Here is a 16893-nt window from a genome sequence, read left to right as displayed (position 1 = left end):
TAATTAGCTTTCTTCAGAAATAAATTCTTGGCTCAAGAGAGTACTTCTTGAGCCAAAATAAATTTTCTATCAGTGTATCTTATGTCGGTATTCTTAAAGATATTTATATTGCATAATTGAAGTTTTCTATAATATCATTTAATAACCTAGTTATTACATAAAAAGACATAGAAACTGTCTACAGTCTATTAAGATTGGGACTATGTCGATAATAAAGAGAAAATAACAAGAAGATCTAAATATAAATAGGTGGAGCGTTATTAAGTATAGAGATCGTACCTCAGTAGTAGAACAGCAGTGCAGAATGAGCAGGATATAGGGTGCGCCATGTTAATTTTAACGACGCCTTATGGCGCTTTGACAATCCTTCTAATTAGAAAAGCTCAACCGTCATCATACCCTCTTACTCCTGCTGCCGTTGCTTATACGATTGCCTTTTAGGTTGTATCTTCCTTGATCCTCGACACGAACAGATAACTGGACAGAAGATAGCAACGTTTTCTTCCTTCTTGCTTCTCCTCGTCGGACAGCTTAAATTTCCAGGAGATTTGAGTTTATGAATATGGATCAGTGGACTTTGCTGCTCGCTTCACAAACTTTGTCATGGTGAGCAGTGAAACGTGTTCTACCTTCATTATAAAGTCTCGTATAATCGGATTTATCGCAACATTCTGTTAAATTAGAGGGAATTTTGATATTTTCACTGTACGCGTACAAATATTTAAATTTATATTCAAACTTTTCTTATTGTTGTCGTCGTCAATAATTTTGTTTTTACTGAGTATTATGAATATATATCCAACGTTCAGTCAATCATTTCAGAAATTTTAATAAATTGTTCAAAAAATTTTAATGTTTTCCTTTATGAGATTTTTTTTTTTATTTAAATTATGTAAAGCATGATAAAAGTAGCAGTTTATTTTTTTACACGGACAATGAATTAAATTGAGCTGTTAAAAAAAATTATCACAGTACCGTACGTTCGAATCATATTTTTATGGTTGGGTAATGAAATGGAGAGAGAATTACATACAATGTAGTGCTCGATAAAACGAAGTATTGTGAAATATAAAGCATTGGTCGTTGTTACATTTAACGAAACGCGAGTACTTTCAATAATTACGTTTCAACCTGCCATCATATTAGTCAACTATAGAAAAGAAAAATCTGGCCAACGGGTGATCCTGTCTAGCAACCTCAATACTTCCCGCTGTTTTCAAGATCCAGGAGTTTGAAAACGTTATTATAAATACATTTTCAGGTTCTTCGAAGTTTTTTGACACCGATATTTTTTGAACTAGTTGGAATTTTAGAACTGACTAGATTTAGCAATTGATTAGATTAGTTACTTTAAAGATAATTAAAAAAAAAAATACATTTTTCATCGTTTCTTTCGCTAATGACACCACTTGAACGAATCAACCAATTGAAATGGTTAAGGCCACAATAGACGAGTTTCATTGAATGCCAAAGCAGATTAAGGCTTGAAGTCAATCGATCAATCCATTTCGGAAAAGGTAGGATAAATCGATAAATCGGTTGATGCTGCGGGACATCTTCAAAACCTTCTGCTGTTTTCAAACTCAAGAAGCTCGAAAACTTAATTTTCAATACTTTTAACTTGAAAATACTTTTAGTTACAAATGTGTTTTCAAGCTTGAAAACAGTACGTTTTATATTCAACTTGAAAAATTTAAGACATCTAAAATGAGTGATTTAATCTTTCGTTGGTCGCGCTATGAGGGAATCCCAGTGTTTTTTTATGACAATCTTTACCAAACTACTTATTAGGTAAATTTATTTAGAAATCTAGGTTTTGTATTTGTTCTCATGGTTGATTTTTCAAAGAATTTTGTCATAACCTATCATACTTAGTTAAGTAGAGTTAAAAAATACCATCCGTTGAAAAATTTATAAATGTATGTACATATATATATATATATTAGGGTGTTTCTTCGTGTAGTATTATAAGGGTGTTTTATATTATTGTAGTGTATAAGTGATATTAATTTAAGATACCAGGCACTACAATTTGGTGTCAGAAGTGTGTGAAAAGTGATAAGTGAATATTTAAAAAAAAAAAAAATGCCGCGAAGGCCAAGGCAAACAGTTGCCTATGATACTTCGGACATCATCGAAGACGCTCGGGATAATAAAATAAGGAACGATAAACTTAATGACAAACTGGAGGAGTTCCGCGAGCACATTGCGTGCTATCTACAGAAGAAGAGGGAGAAGGACGGAAAGCGGTTCGACAACTTAGAATCCAAGTTCTCCAGAATGGAAGGATTCGTCGGAAGAATTGCGGATAAATTAGAAGACGCACCAAGAGGAACTAAATCCGGTGATGTACCCCTTAATAATAATAATAATAGTAATAATAATAGTAATAGCAATAGTAATAGTAATAGTAATAATAATAGTAATAATAATAGTAATAGTAACAGTAATAGTAACAATAATAGTAATAATAATAGTAATAGTAATATTAATAATAATAGTAATAAAATAGTAATAGTAATAGTAATTATAATAATAGTAATAGTAATAGTAATAGCAATAGTAATAGTAATAGTAATAATAGTAATAGTAATAGTAATAGTAATAGTAATAGTAATAATAATAATAATAAAAATAATAATACTAATAATAATATACATAAAAATACAACGTAAGTTGATTATACTCGATGTCACTAGTTGTGTACGATATTTTATGTAATAAATGTTCAAAATTAAAACGTCGTTATATAAGTAATGTTGGCGTCATACGGTCGTGATTATTTTAATGATTCGTCTCATAGACATCATTATTTTCTTGGTTTAGTTTAATTATTTACAAAAAATTACTTAAGTGCGCATATATTTATTTATTAAAAATGAAATTGAATACTTATTCATTTAATAAAAAATCAAATCATATTTTCATATTATTGTTTTATAAGTGGTAGAGGCAGCCGATCTGTTCTCGTTGCGCTCGGGCGATCACCCAAGATAAGCAGCATCGAGCATGATCACTGCTTGGTTGGGTGACCGCTTAGACACGCGTTGAGCTTGATCGGAGGTCTCTGGCCGTTAGGCGCGGGATGAGGATCTAGCGATTGTTAAAATCGGAATTCTTGTGATCACTCAAGCCTCACCCCAACCGAACTGTGCTGGCTAGGTTTACTTTCTAGTTTTTTTACGCCACAGCACCTCCATCGCAAGGGCAAGTACCCCAGTAGCTCCAAGTTGGTACAGAATAATTAATTCCACTGATATAAAACCACAAATCCACAATGCAGTGTCCCAGCGCATTAAAAAATTAAAATAATAGTTGTATAATTCCGCAATCACAAAATTTAATGTGGTGAATTGTGAGAGAGTGTAATCAATAAAATTGTAAACCACCTCAAGCTGAGTGGTAAGTCTAATTATATTTACTTAATTCATTTGAATACACATATGTGCAAACAACATTATAATTTTATACAAGAATATACAGATTCTCTTCTTTTTTTAAAATCTCTTTTTCTTATTTATACTTTTCACTCCAACATTCCATTGTCGTAGGGTGCAGATAGAGACAGACGCTAAGAACAGAGATTTCTCGAGGGCCCATATTCCCCTCACTGCTCCTCTCTTGCTTAAAAATCCCAGACCTACCCTAAAGCCACGCAGATCAACAATCAGAATTGTCTATCGCATTCCCACTCGGTACGAAATAGATTTATTTAGTATTCAGAAAATATTTCCGAATATGAAACATTCTTACACTAGCCACGTGACGGTCTTATTAAGCTTCTTGGTTGAGTTATAGAATTTATATTGTGAGTCATTTTCTACTCAACAATTAATTAATAAAAGCCCTTTACCCGTCGCGATGTGGGTTCATCCCGGTAACTGATCTTGAATATTTTGATAACTTGAATTATAGAGTAGGGGAGATATATCACACCTATTTTCATCGAATTTCGTAGTAAAAGACATGCTCAAGTATTTTAAGAAAGTTTAAACATTGCATTCGACCAATCAGAAATAATGAGTGTTTAATGATGAAATTTATGGAGCTGAGGTTAGGCATTTAACAGTGTTTATTTTAAGCATGTATTCTAAGAACATATGATTCAAGTTTTTGAGTTGTAGCAATGTCCAATTGTTATTGAATTTGTAGCCAGTCTTGAGATCTAGTGAAACAATCATTGGTAGAATGATAGACTGCCCGCCAAAGTCCCTCAATGGTCATTGATCTCCAAAAAATAAGTATTTAGCGCCATTTATTAGCGCCAAAAAAAAAATTAAACAAAAAGTGTTTTTACCGTATAAAAAATTAAAAAAAAAAGCTCCTAGATGACTGAAAAGCTCCGTAAGCGCGAAAATTCGACAAGGAACAAGACTAGGAAGGATATTTTGTCATTTTATATATAAATACTCAGGTCACGAGCACATGTGTAGACTTACGCTAGTATTTTATAAATAAGAGGTCGAAAAGTGCTCAAAAAGTTCTCGGAAAAGCCCAGGACGGAGGATTTATGCCATTCATTTAAGAGTTGGTTCCAGCTACCTCGTAGTGTTTTTTTCAGGTTTGAGTGAGTCATAGCTGAAGCTTGCTCCCCAAATAGCTATATCACAAGGTTGGCGACATTGTAATTCGCACCATTCGTCTAGGGGGTAATTTTAAGTAGTGCAAGTCCAGTTCTTTTAGATCAAGTAGGTTAAAGCCAGAATTGCATACTCAGAAAGCTCTCTGAAAGGTCTGCGACGGGATAATTTTTACCGTTCACTTCAGGGTCGGTTCCAGCTATCTCACGGTGTTTTATTCAGGGTTAAGTGGGTCAAAGTTAAAACTTGCTCGCGAAACAGTTTTTTTACAGGTTCGGGGATATTATAATCTCTACCGTTTGGCTAGGGGGTAATTTTAAGTAGTGCAATTCTATTTCTCCTAAGTCAAATAGATCAAAGCCAGAATTTGATCACTTCTAAATTAAGGGATATGAAAAAAAATTTCAAATTTTCAAGTGATTGTTAACAGGTTGTAACTCGAAGAAAAATGGTCGTGCGATAAAAACAAAAACGGCAAATTGTAGCTTCAAGTGTCTAGTTTTTTGATCTGGTCTTAAAATTTTTTTATTTTGTGCAGTTCCAGATTAATACTAAAAAAACTATCAAAAAAGACATTCACCAAATTTTTGCTCGTCTTAAAAACTGTCTTCGAGCTTGAATCAATTTTTTTCGATGATTATGAATGATTTTTATTGCTCCGGAACCGTTTATAATAGAAAAATTCAAAGACCAGATCAGAAACTAGACACTTGAAGCTATAGTTTGCCTTTTTATTTTTGTTGTATGACCATTTTCCTTAGAATTACATACTGTTGAAAAGTACTAAAAAATTGAAATTTTCTTTAGTATCCCTTAATTTTTGTAACCAGTGTATTTTGAATTTGTTTGAATCATAAAATTTCTTATTAAATATTTTAACTTACGCATTTTTAACATGAAATAATCCAAAGAAAGCAATATTAATTTATTTTATTGCCATTTTTTATGGTTTCTCGTATGATTCAATTATCAAATTTATATATTGAAAATGAAAACATAATAAAAGCTTTGAATATCTAAATGATACCAATAAAATTTCTAAATCATGAAAAAATGTGAAACACTTTACTGGAAAACCGGGAAATATCAGGGAATTTTGAAATCGTTTCTTTGTGGCCACCCTGTCAAACTTTGACCTTCAATATCTCTTAAACAGTTAGACTCACGAAAAAATCATAAGAGACCTTTTTTGAAGAGCGGGAAATTTCCTACAAATAATTGTATTAGTCACTACTCTGCACTTATTTTTAAGCAAGTAATAAAATTTTTTTCATTGTATTGAAATGAGAATGTATTATTACTTAGGCAGGGTTAAACGGCATTAGAATAAACTTTTTTATTTTTTTTTAACGTTTTTGGATCACAAATAAATGATTTATATCATGGCCAAGTAAGAAAATCTAATTTGGTAAATAACGTACACCCTAATAATCATATATGATCATACATAATTATACATGATATATATAATCCCTCATTAAAAGATCCGATAGATTCTTATAGCTGTATGTATAAGGCTCTGTACTCAACTATAGCACTTCTCATAGAACTCATTCATTCTTATAAAATCTCTGTAGAAATGCATTTATTGGGTTCTATGAGATTTTCTAAACAGGGATCGTATGAAATAATTTTTCATCAGAGTATTTTTTCTAGTAAAAAGTATTTTTTTATGTATTCATTCAAAAAGAGTGAAAAATATATATTAATTAACGTAGTAAATGTTTTTTATCTGCGAAGATTCATGAGTCAATTTAAGCAATTGTTATTAAAATAAGAAATAAATAGGGACGGTCGTGTCTTGTGCTAAGTATGTATTCAACAGTGTAAGAGCGCGGAAAATGACCATGTATGTAGACTCGAAATAGCTACCAATATCAAGTAAATTTCATTATTCAATTAATAAAAATCTATTGAATTTTGATCGTTTATTTTTTTTGTTATTTTATCAACACGCGAGTGCTCACATCTCATTTCGAATTTAATTATTTATTAATTTTTTTATGATGAAATGAAAGAACGGTAATAAAACTTTGTGTGACTAATTTTTTCACATTAATTAAGTTAAAAATCATTAATAAAAAAAAAAAAAATTAATGTCGATTCAGTAAAGTGAAATAAATCTGTTATCCTTTTTTTATACATATGTTTATTGGTAACTAGGCATTGATGTGTCAACAGCCTGAAATTATCATCTTAGCTCATCAACTATCTTGTGTCGATTAATTTTACGTACTTTCATATAATTATTAATTTCTGCGTAATCTCGTTAGTAAACATTTTTTTTTGTTAAAAAATTGATTCCTTACATGAATTGAAATATATTCATATATATTTATATATTCATATATGTATATTCTTCCGTTCACGCGCGTTCCATAATTTTCAAATATTTCATTTTTTTTTTTATTTTAATATTTTTCTGTCTAAATGGCAAAATTTATAAGTGATAACATTCAACGTGCTTTGGACCAAAAGTTCAATGAAAAAAAAATATTTGATAGACATCCTTTTGTGTCAAAAGTTCGATATAAATTAGTCAATGACAAACTAGTGTTATGTGCGACTTCGCAAACTTCTCTTACAGTCACTCATATTGAACTCTCCATAGGAATAGAGATTCCATTTTCTCTTAAGAGAAACAAAGATGGGTTCAATGAAGTACGACAAAAGTATTCTACCAGATTTCTTTCCTTCTGTCTTTCATTCTCGTATTCTTCGGTCCCCACTTATTGTCAGCTAAAATCGCTCTAATGCGCACAATTAGCATTGACTAAATTAAGTTCCGTCAACGGGACATCTCACAAGATGCAACTTACCTAAAATTTCCCTTTCCCCTAAACTCGGACCCCCATGGTTGCGGCGTTTAAGAAAATTTTGAAGAACGTCACTCTACTGAGCACAGGCTTGCATTTCGGTTATCAGCTGAATTCGAAGTTTTCAGTCAAGAGTCGCAAACTAGTTACAGCGGTATCCTTAATTTTCATATTTAATAAAACCGATAAAAATCGGTTTTATAAATCCATAAAATAAATCATAAAAAAGAAAAAAAATCACGCATCGCGGAAACAAGTATAATAGAAAGAAATATTAAATAAATGTTCAACGTTAAAAGCCACCTCCTTTAAAGAGCACTGCTTCTATTTCCTGCAAAGGAAAATAAAGGAATTTTTAAATTCTGTATGAAATAAAAGTTTCCGTATCAAAAGAAATAAATTTAAAAAGGGATAAAAGTGTTATTAGTTGTGAGTGCTAAGTGTTAATTCAAATTTGTGAGCATTATTATATCCAAAGATTCAAATCCAAAAATTTTGAGTGTAATTATTTAATGATTAAGGTAATAAAGATATTCCTTTAAAGAGTATTAGCTCTATTTTCTTCAAAGAATAGTAAAGGAGTTTTTATTACCAAACTAGAATTGGAGTTTAAAATAAAAAAAAAAAAAAACATAAGTGACAATAAATTTTGTGTATTATTCTCAAAATAAGTTAAGTAATAAGTCACCACCCCACCCTCATCCGGAGATTGCTTTCATCGAGATATAGCAGCCAATTCAAGGATCTACAACGCGGAAACTATCGCAAGGAAAAATATAAATATATACTTCAACACAAAAGGTAAGGCAATTATAATTGACTTCTTTTCTTTTCAATTTTAATAACTTTCCCAATCAGCCTCAAAAATTTAAGAGGAAATAAGGACGCTATTAAGTTAAAATCGTATGTATTGATTAGCGCATTTTTACATTCATCGACCTACAAAGATAACTCTATTTTTAACGAATTAGAAATAAAAGTAAGTTCACATCGAAACGGATCTCAAAACAAACAAATTAAGGCTTGAACTAAATATTTGAGTTGAAAATTGCATTAGTTAGTCCGAACGCCTACTCCACGTAACCAAGTAAATAATAGTCGGACATAACAATGAATATTCTGGTGGCAGCGGTGGGATTCGATCGTTAGAGTACTATTTTTTAATTTCACGTAAAAGCAGAGTCATACAAACGGTACAATTTTAAACTATTAAATTTTCGTCTAAAAGAAAAATTCTAAGTATAATAAATTTTTTTTTTTGGAAAATGTTACAATTTAAAAATATATTTCTTTAAAGAGTTTTATCTCTAATTTCTTCCGGAAAAAATAAAGGAATTTTATTTTTAATTATACAGGGAAAATCGCGTTAGATTTTATTGTTTTATTACTACAAAAGATCGGTCATAAGAAAAGAAATTTTTCGTTGAAAAAAAAAAAATTAATAAAAAATCGATGTTTTCATTTTTATAGATTTATTTTTATTATTCTATTATAAACTTGTATGGTGTAGAAATTTTTATAGCATTCTTCTTTCCTCTTAAGAATAGAATTAAGTCACAATAATAAGAATGCATATATTTATTTGAAAATTTGATACTTTGATTATCAACGGAAATATTTTCTTGAGTTATTTAAATAACACTTTAGTATATATAAAATAAAGAAAATAAAGAGAATATCTCTATATTTTGTTGATCCGTATGAATATAGATAAAGTATTGTTTTATGGTGTTTTTTTCCACTACAGATTTATTTTAAATCTTTTCCCCAAAAAGCGAGGAATCGATTATATTCCATCATAGCAACATAGTGGATGTAAAAGGTTCCATAAAAGAAGCATACAAAAAAAAAAAATATTACTTTCAAAGTTTCAACCCAACTGTTGATTTACATTTATATATTTTGTTATTTTATTATGCATGTGATTGAGGTTGATCATAAATTATTTGTACTAACATTTAGTTATATATATATAGATATATACTCCCATATTTCCCCAAAAGCGATAGAAAGAGCGATAAAAGTTTTAAGAAAAGAAACTTTTCGTTGGAGAAAAAAAAAAAAAAAAAAAAAAAGATTAAGGGATCTGATTTTGCAGCAAGGTAGCTATTGACCGTTAAGTATCGGAGAATTCGTTTTAATTCATCTATTTCACAAATTTATCCGTCGGAAAAGAACAATAATACGAATTTTAGGTAGGAAAAGTAATCTAGCCCTTCTAAAATAGTATAGAAAATTTTGAAAATTTAATTAACATATAAAGAGGTTTGTTCCCTCTTCCTTGGTTTATTATAATAATAAATAAAATTCAAAATAAGTAAAAAGTATTCATATATAACATATATCTAAGCAGTTGAATAATTATTCAAAAGTTACTGCAGTCTTATCGCAGGAAGTATCTTATTTCGATGGCTCAATATTCTGAGAGAAAAAAAAATTATTTAAACAAAACCCGTAATATAATATAGTAATAAAATAAGAAGAGAAAAATAATGATATAGATTAAATAACTATAAATTATTTTCATATATATATATATATATATATATATATATATATATATATATATATATATATATATATATATATATATATATATATATATATATATATCATCTTACGCGCGTCAGCAATTTGATAAATAAAATAAATTATCTTAGGTTTATGTCTACTCGGCAGTTGGAGCCGTGTGAACATTTTCGGTTACTGTAGCTAAGTATCGAAATTCAATATTTAAACTTCTAGTTTAATGAGAAAATAATAAATTAGTTCCATTTCTTTTTCTTGTATTATTCGAAAGAAAAACCCTAATAAAAGGAAGTTCTTAGATTATGACAATACATTTAAAAATAGAATTTATTGCACAAATTTGATTTGTACAAAAGTTTTTCTTTTTGAGAAATAGTCTTACCCAAGGGTAATATCTTTAAGAATAAGTTAGTTTCTACAAGCAAGTGAATAAAATAATATATATCTATCTATATTTGCACTTTGAAGATAAGCATATTGCTTTACGGTTATACAACGCTTGGGCTTCATGACTTCAAAAATGTCCTTTGACCGATCCAAGTACCTAGGGTTATAAAAAATCCAGGACTAATTGCTTTACCTTTCTTCCAAGAGAAAATGTATATTCTAAACTCGTGCTTAATATTATTTTTAAAATTGAACAAAATATCGACTAGAAATTAGAAGAAAATATTATTTTAATTTTGACTCAAACATCTAAGGAAGATAAACTTTTCTAATTCGACAAATATTTTAATATCATTTAGCTGATTATTTACTTTAAACACATGAATTTTAATATTTAATTCGCTAAAGTACGAAAAAAAAAAGAAAAAGAAATAAGTAAATTTTTAAAAGTATTTATAGGTATATATTACGTATATGTAGAGTCGTAACTACGCATCAAAATATCACTTCTGAGTTATTAACTCTTTTCTCTAATTGAGAACGAAAGTGATCGTTTTGTTGACTCTAAGTATTTAAAGGGGTTATTAAGAATAAATAATTTAGGTTTAGTTTAACGATAAATAAATATGTCCGAGGCAGAGATCAATCATTTAAGAGCGGAGGTAGAGCGTCAAAGGCGTGAACTTGAACGTCAAAGGCAAGAATTGGCGGCCGCCGTCACTGCGAATAACGCTGCGAATAATACACTTAACAATGCGAACCTCACCGTTAACGTAGATCCTATCGATCGATTTTACACCCCTGCAAAAGATTTTGCCGCTACGGTTCCCATTTTCTCAGGAGATGGTGAGATAACATATGAAAAATTTGACCGAGCGGTCACACAACAACTTCATCTATTGCCCAAAAATAATCAGGAACTATACGTGGGTCACCTTTTAAGTAGAATAACAGGGCGAGCAAGATGTTATGTAGAATCAAAAGACTTGACTACTGTAAATCAGGTTTTGGAACTTCTCAGAAAAGAATTTAGGCCTCTCAATCCTATCAGATATCTAAGGAGGAAGCTAGCGCGGTGCCAACGGGAGCGTGAGGAATCTATTGAAGAGTTTTATTACCGTTTAAAAGACATCTTGTCTAGCTTGGATGCGATCAAAAATAAAGAACCAAACAGACCCGCAGCTTATATTTCAGCTTGCGTGGATGCTAAATACATTCTTTATGAGAATCTGCCGAAACAGTTAAAAATTGCTTTTGTTAATCAGTTTAAAGATGAAAGAACCATATTAACCACTCTATTTGAGGAAGTTAAGGAAACGCTCAAACTTACTAACGATCACGCTAATAACTCGAATCGAATGCGGAGATATGATGGTAAAAATTCTCGCATTGATGCTTGGGAAGCTTCTAAACTCTCTCGGGAATATGACGACTATAGAAATCAATTTAGAAATCATCGGGAGTATAATAATGGTTCCACACCCATTTACGGGGCCAATCCTAGTAAGGAGGCTGAGTCATTTGCTTATTCTCCTAGCTCCGATCAGAAAATCAATCTTTTGAAAAACGAGCCGTCAACGTCTAATTTTAGTAATTTAGAGGACCCAATGACAAGGCCAGAGGGATACCGTATCGCGAAGCACGTGCAATTTCAAAAGAAGATACCGATTCAAGGGCCGGATAACAAGAACAAAGAATTAGAATTTTACCGAAAAAAATACGAGGAACTGTTGCAACAAATGGAAACATTAAAAGGCCGTAATTTAAACTCCAATGGTGCTCGACGCATGGGGGGGGGTGTCGGGCAACCAAACTACCCCACACCCTCAGATACGGAACATGCAAAGCCCAACCCGTGCCGGGGATCTACAGAAAAAATTCAATGCAAAACCTTTTCCAGAGGAATAGGAAATGACCCGGTGGTCATTTTAAATAATAAAGATTATTTTAATAGGCCGGTATCTGTTTTACTCGATACAGGGTCTTCGCATAATCTCATTAACTTATCCACATTGAAAGAAGAGGTAGAAGTTCAAGAAATATCAAAATCTGTAAAAGGAATTACTCCAGAGTCTGTTCCCATAATCGGTATAACAACATTTAATATTTGGGATCTAGATATTGACTTCTACGTAACAGCAGTTCCCATCAACCAATATGACGCTGTCATTGGTAATGATTTCTTTATTAATAACAAGGCTATCATCTCGTTCTTTACCAACACTATGGTTCTGGGAAACATGCCTATATGCCCTGTTCCTATTGTATACAATACACAAAACCATAAGGTTATATTAAACCTTGATTCGGGCCCTGTTATTAAGACATCATGTAGCGACTTACATGAAAACCAACAAAAATTTTTAATTGATACAGGCGGAGATGTTAGCCTGATAAAACTTAAAGCTCTCAAACCTCATCTCTTAATAGATACTAGTAGAATATTACAATCAAGTGGAATAGATACTAGAATTATTAAAACTTTAGGAGTAGTTTTGCTAAAAATTTTCGAATCCGAATATCTCTCGGAAGAATTTGAATTTCATATTGTAAGAGACGATTTTCCTATCGCCGGTATGGGAATCATTGGTAATGACTTTTTAAAGAAAGAAAAAGCAGAATTATCATCTAATAAACGGTCACTGACATTAATAGATATACCTACACGGAACATACCTTTCATTAACGGTGGTAGAGAACAGTGGTTTTCTTTACCGCCGAGAACCAGTATCTGCTATTCAATTGACGTTCAAGCGAGTTCCTTAGCTGAGGGATATGTACCCCAAGTCCAGCCTTTTCTTGGAGTCATCTTAGGGGACGCTGCGGTTAAGGTAAAAAATGATAGAGCTATCGTAATGATAACCAATTTTAATGAATGCAGAGCTGAGTTTGAAATGCAACCAATTCCTATCGAAGAATATGAAGTAAACCAATATTATATACCAGGGGAAAGCGACAGTGAATCTCAGGATGAATTGCTTAACTCTCCTCTAGAAACCTCAGATCGCATTGAAGAAATTTTGAAAAGAATTCCTACTAATAATTTAACATCGGAACAAAAACAACATATTTTCGAGCTAGTTCGGGATTTCCACGATAGATTCTTCCTTCCGGGTGACGAGCTAGGCCTATCAAAAATTACATTCTGCAGAATTCCATTGACTGACGATAAGCCGGCAAAAATCAAACAGTTTCGGTTAGCCAAAGAACATCAAGATGAAGCTAAACGTGAAGTAAGAAAGTTAATCGAAATTAATGTTATTCAAAGATCCAGATCTTCATATAACGCTCCATTATGGATCGTTCCTAAGAAAGCGAATGCGCAAGGACGCAAACGGTGGAGAATGGTTATAGATTTCCGAGCCCTTAACAAGAAGACGGTCGGTGATTCATATCCTGTACTCAATATCAACGATATGTTGCTCAGATTAAGCGGAGCAACAATGTTCAGCGTCATGGATTTAACTCGTGGTTTCCACCAAGTTCCCGTGGCTCCGGAAGATCGAGAAAAAACAGCGTTTTCTACACCTGAGGGACATTACGAATTTGTTAGAATGCCCTTTGGTCTCAGTGTAGCACCACCAACTTTTCAATTAATGGTGGATGATGAAACAGAAGATATGAGAAATGCTGGGGAGTTGGAGAATTTGATAGATGACTTTCTGATCCCCGCTAATAATTTGACAGAACACAACAACAGACTAAGAAAATTTTTACAAAGACTAAGAGGAGCAAACTTAACCTTACAACCCGAAAAATGTAAGTTTTTCTGTAAAGAAGTGACTTTTCTTGGGCATATAATCATTCCCCAAGGGATCAAGACTGACCCCTTAGATTCATTGCGAACTTCGCTGAAACAACTAAACCTTTGACTGAATTTATAAAGAAAAACAAAATTTGTCAATGGTCTAGCGAAGCACAAACAGCTTTTGACGATATAAAAGCTGCGATTTGCGAGCAAACATTGTTGCTTCATCCCGATCCAGACAAAGAATTCGTCCTGATAGTTGATGCTTCGGAGGTAGGACTGGGTTGCATCTTAGGTCAAGAATTTGAAATAGAATCGGAGTCTAATAACACCGAAAGAATCGTGCAATTTTTACCCATTGCATATGGGTCGCGTACATTGATAGATGCGGAAACTAGATATACTAAACAAGAACGGGAATGCTTGGCACTTGTATTTGCTATTAAACAGTTTAGACCTTATTTACACTCTCGCGGATTTACTGTACAGACAAATGAAGGTTGCATCTCATGGTTGAAAGAGGGAGTCCATTTAACAGATAGACAAGTAAAATGGAAATCCTGTTAAACGGGTATAGTTTTAAGGTTGTCCTTAAACGGAAAGTAGGCGAACAACCAGCCGATGCTAGTGACGACGGGTGTCGCCTTTCTCGGAGGATTAGGTTTATCCGTTTTTCTGGGTCTACCTGGCCCTCTCTTAATTGGTACATTTTGAGGGTTGTCGATTGGACACATGCTGACTTAAGTTGTAGGAAAAGGTTCCATCAAACGGGTTGTGCCTCGAGGTATCCTTGGGTAATAATCGAAACGATTTGGTTAATAATTTCGTATCAATGGCAACCAATCTGGAGCATCTGACCATTTACGCTTCGAAACTCGATCAAATCACCATTCCAGATCACGAGAGTATAAGCCTCTCAACATTGAGCATCATCAATCCCCGTAAACGTCCGGGCAGTTTTTATCGGACTCTCAGAACTAATATAAATACACTGGTAATATCAGGCGCCCATTATTCCTACTACACAATTCACGAGATCCTCGATGCCAATGACAGCATTGAGACTATCGATCTGAGGGGAAACAAATATTTCACTCACACACCAGCACTGTCAAACCTGTTAAAGAAAGAGAATGAGGCCAATTTGCGAGTAGTTACGATCCTGATACCATCGAGAGGAAACCTTGAGGGACTTCGAGGCAACACCCAGAGAAGCAACAAGCCGTATTGGATCCTGGTGAAGATAGTCGAATAGTTAATAGAGCTAGGAACTAGTATTTAGTATAGTAAAAATTAAATAATCAGATGTAATATTTTACAATTCTTTCAAGGAGTATCATCTCCATTTTCTGTTAAGGAAACTTAAAGGAATTCTTAGGTTACCCTAAATAGGGAAAATATTGCTATATTATAAAAAGATATTTACTTTATTAAAAATTTTGTAAGAGACAATGCCTTTAAGGAGTATCATCTCCATTTTCCGTTAAGGAAACTTAGAGGAATGTTAGGATAGTCCAAGTCGTTTTACAAAGAAATTGTTATAAGAAAATATTTTTACTTGATAGATATACATATATATATATATATATATATATATATATGTGTGTGTGGTTGTAAAGCCTAGGAACCAGAAGGGATCAGATTTAGAATCCAACCAACGAAAAGGTATTAGCAGGAAAACCTTTGTTCCTAGTGATAGGCCCATATTTGACAATCAGTAATCTTGGTATATGTTAGAGTTAGAATAAGATATTTAGTTATAGATTATAAGTATGAGCTCGCAACCAATAACTCAAACGACTCTTGCCTGATCATTTATCATTGTAAAGAAGCTTTGTGGACTTCCGTGGGAAACCGAGTCAATTCCTTTTAACTTATTTCATCTATTTTTACCGTTAACCGGACATTTCATTCCCCCTCACTCTCAGCAGAATGCCATTTTATCTGGTCCTAAGTGGGCACAAACCTGGAATATACAACTCCTGGGCGGATTGTCACGAGCAAATTATCTCCTATCCGAATCCAGTTTTTAAACAAATTTCATCTATAAAAGAATCTCATAAGTATTTACAATATCGACAATTGATCCTCCACCCGCTAAACCACCTCTTCGAAAGAAATTCTGAGGGTCGGATCATCATCTTCACTGATGGATCGTGTTTTTGTAACGGATCCACAGAATCAGCAACGGGATTAGGTATTTATTTTGAATCAAATCACCCTCAGAATTTGTCTCTTCCGTGCTTTAACCGAAAAACCAACAACGGGGCAGAGTTGAAGGCTATTCTGCAGACTTTGAAAATTATAAGAAAATTTGATTTAACAAAAATAGATCTCTTCACGGATTCGGAGTACTTATGCAATGGCCTTAATACCTGGTATGAAAATTGGAAGAAACGAGATTGGATTACCTCGACAGAAAAGCCAGTTTCGTATAAAGAAGAGCTTAAATATATCAAAACTCAAATGGAGGCCCGAGACATCCAGATCTACCATGTTCCAGGTCACGAAGGAATCTATGGTAACGAGCAAGCCGACCAATTGGCCAAAGATGGAGCTAAATTATATATTAAATAGATTCATTTCTGAGCTTGGGGGGGGGGGGGGGGGGGGTGTTATGTCCGACTTCGCAAACTTCTCTAACAGTCACTCATATTGAACACTCCATAGGAATAGAGATTCCATTTTCTCTTGAGAGAAACAAAGATGGGTTCAATGATGTACGACAAAAGTATTCTACCAGATTTCTTTCTTTCTGTCTTTCATTCTCGTATTCTTTGGTCCCCTGTTATTGTCAGCTAAGATCGCTCTAATGCGCACAATTAGCATTGAC

General features: G+C 32.8%; 1 protein-coding gene across 1 annotated transcript; it reads left to right on the top strand.

Moving 5' to 3' along the window:
- The first annotated feature begins 15992 nt into the window (after nt 1-15992).
- LOC128667647 (ribonuclease H1-like) lies at nt 15993-16637 on the top strand. The gene has a single exon (XM_053738611.1). The coding sequence runs from the start codon at nt 15993-15995 to the stop codon at nt 16635-16637; it is 645 nt and encodes a 214-aa protein (XP_053594586.1).
- Nucleotides 16638-16893: the final 256 nt, after the last annotated feature.

The sequence above is a fragment of the Microplitis demolitor genome, chromosome 1, assembly GCF_026212275.2.
Source record: "Microplitis demolitor isolate Queensland-Clemson2020A chromosome 1, iyMicDemo2.1a, whole genome shotgun sequence".
Taxonomy (NCBI): Eukaryota; Metazoa; Arthropoda; class Insecta; order Hymenoptera; family Braconidae; genus Microplitis; species Microplitis demolitor.
This window is presented reverse-complemented; position numbering and strand designations above follow the sequence as displayed.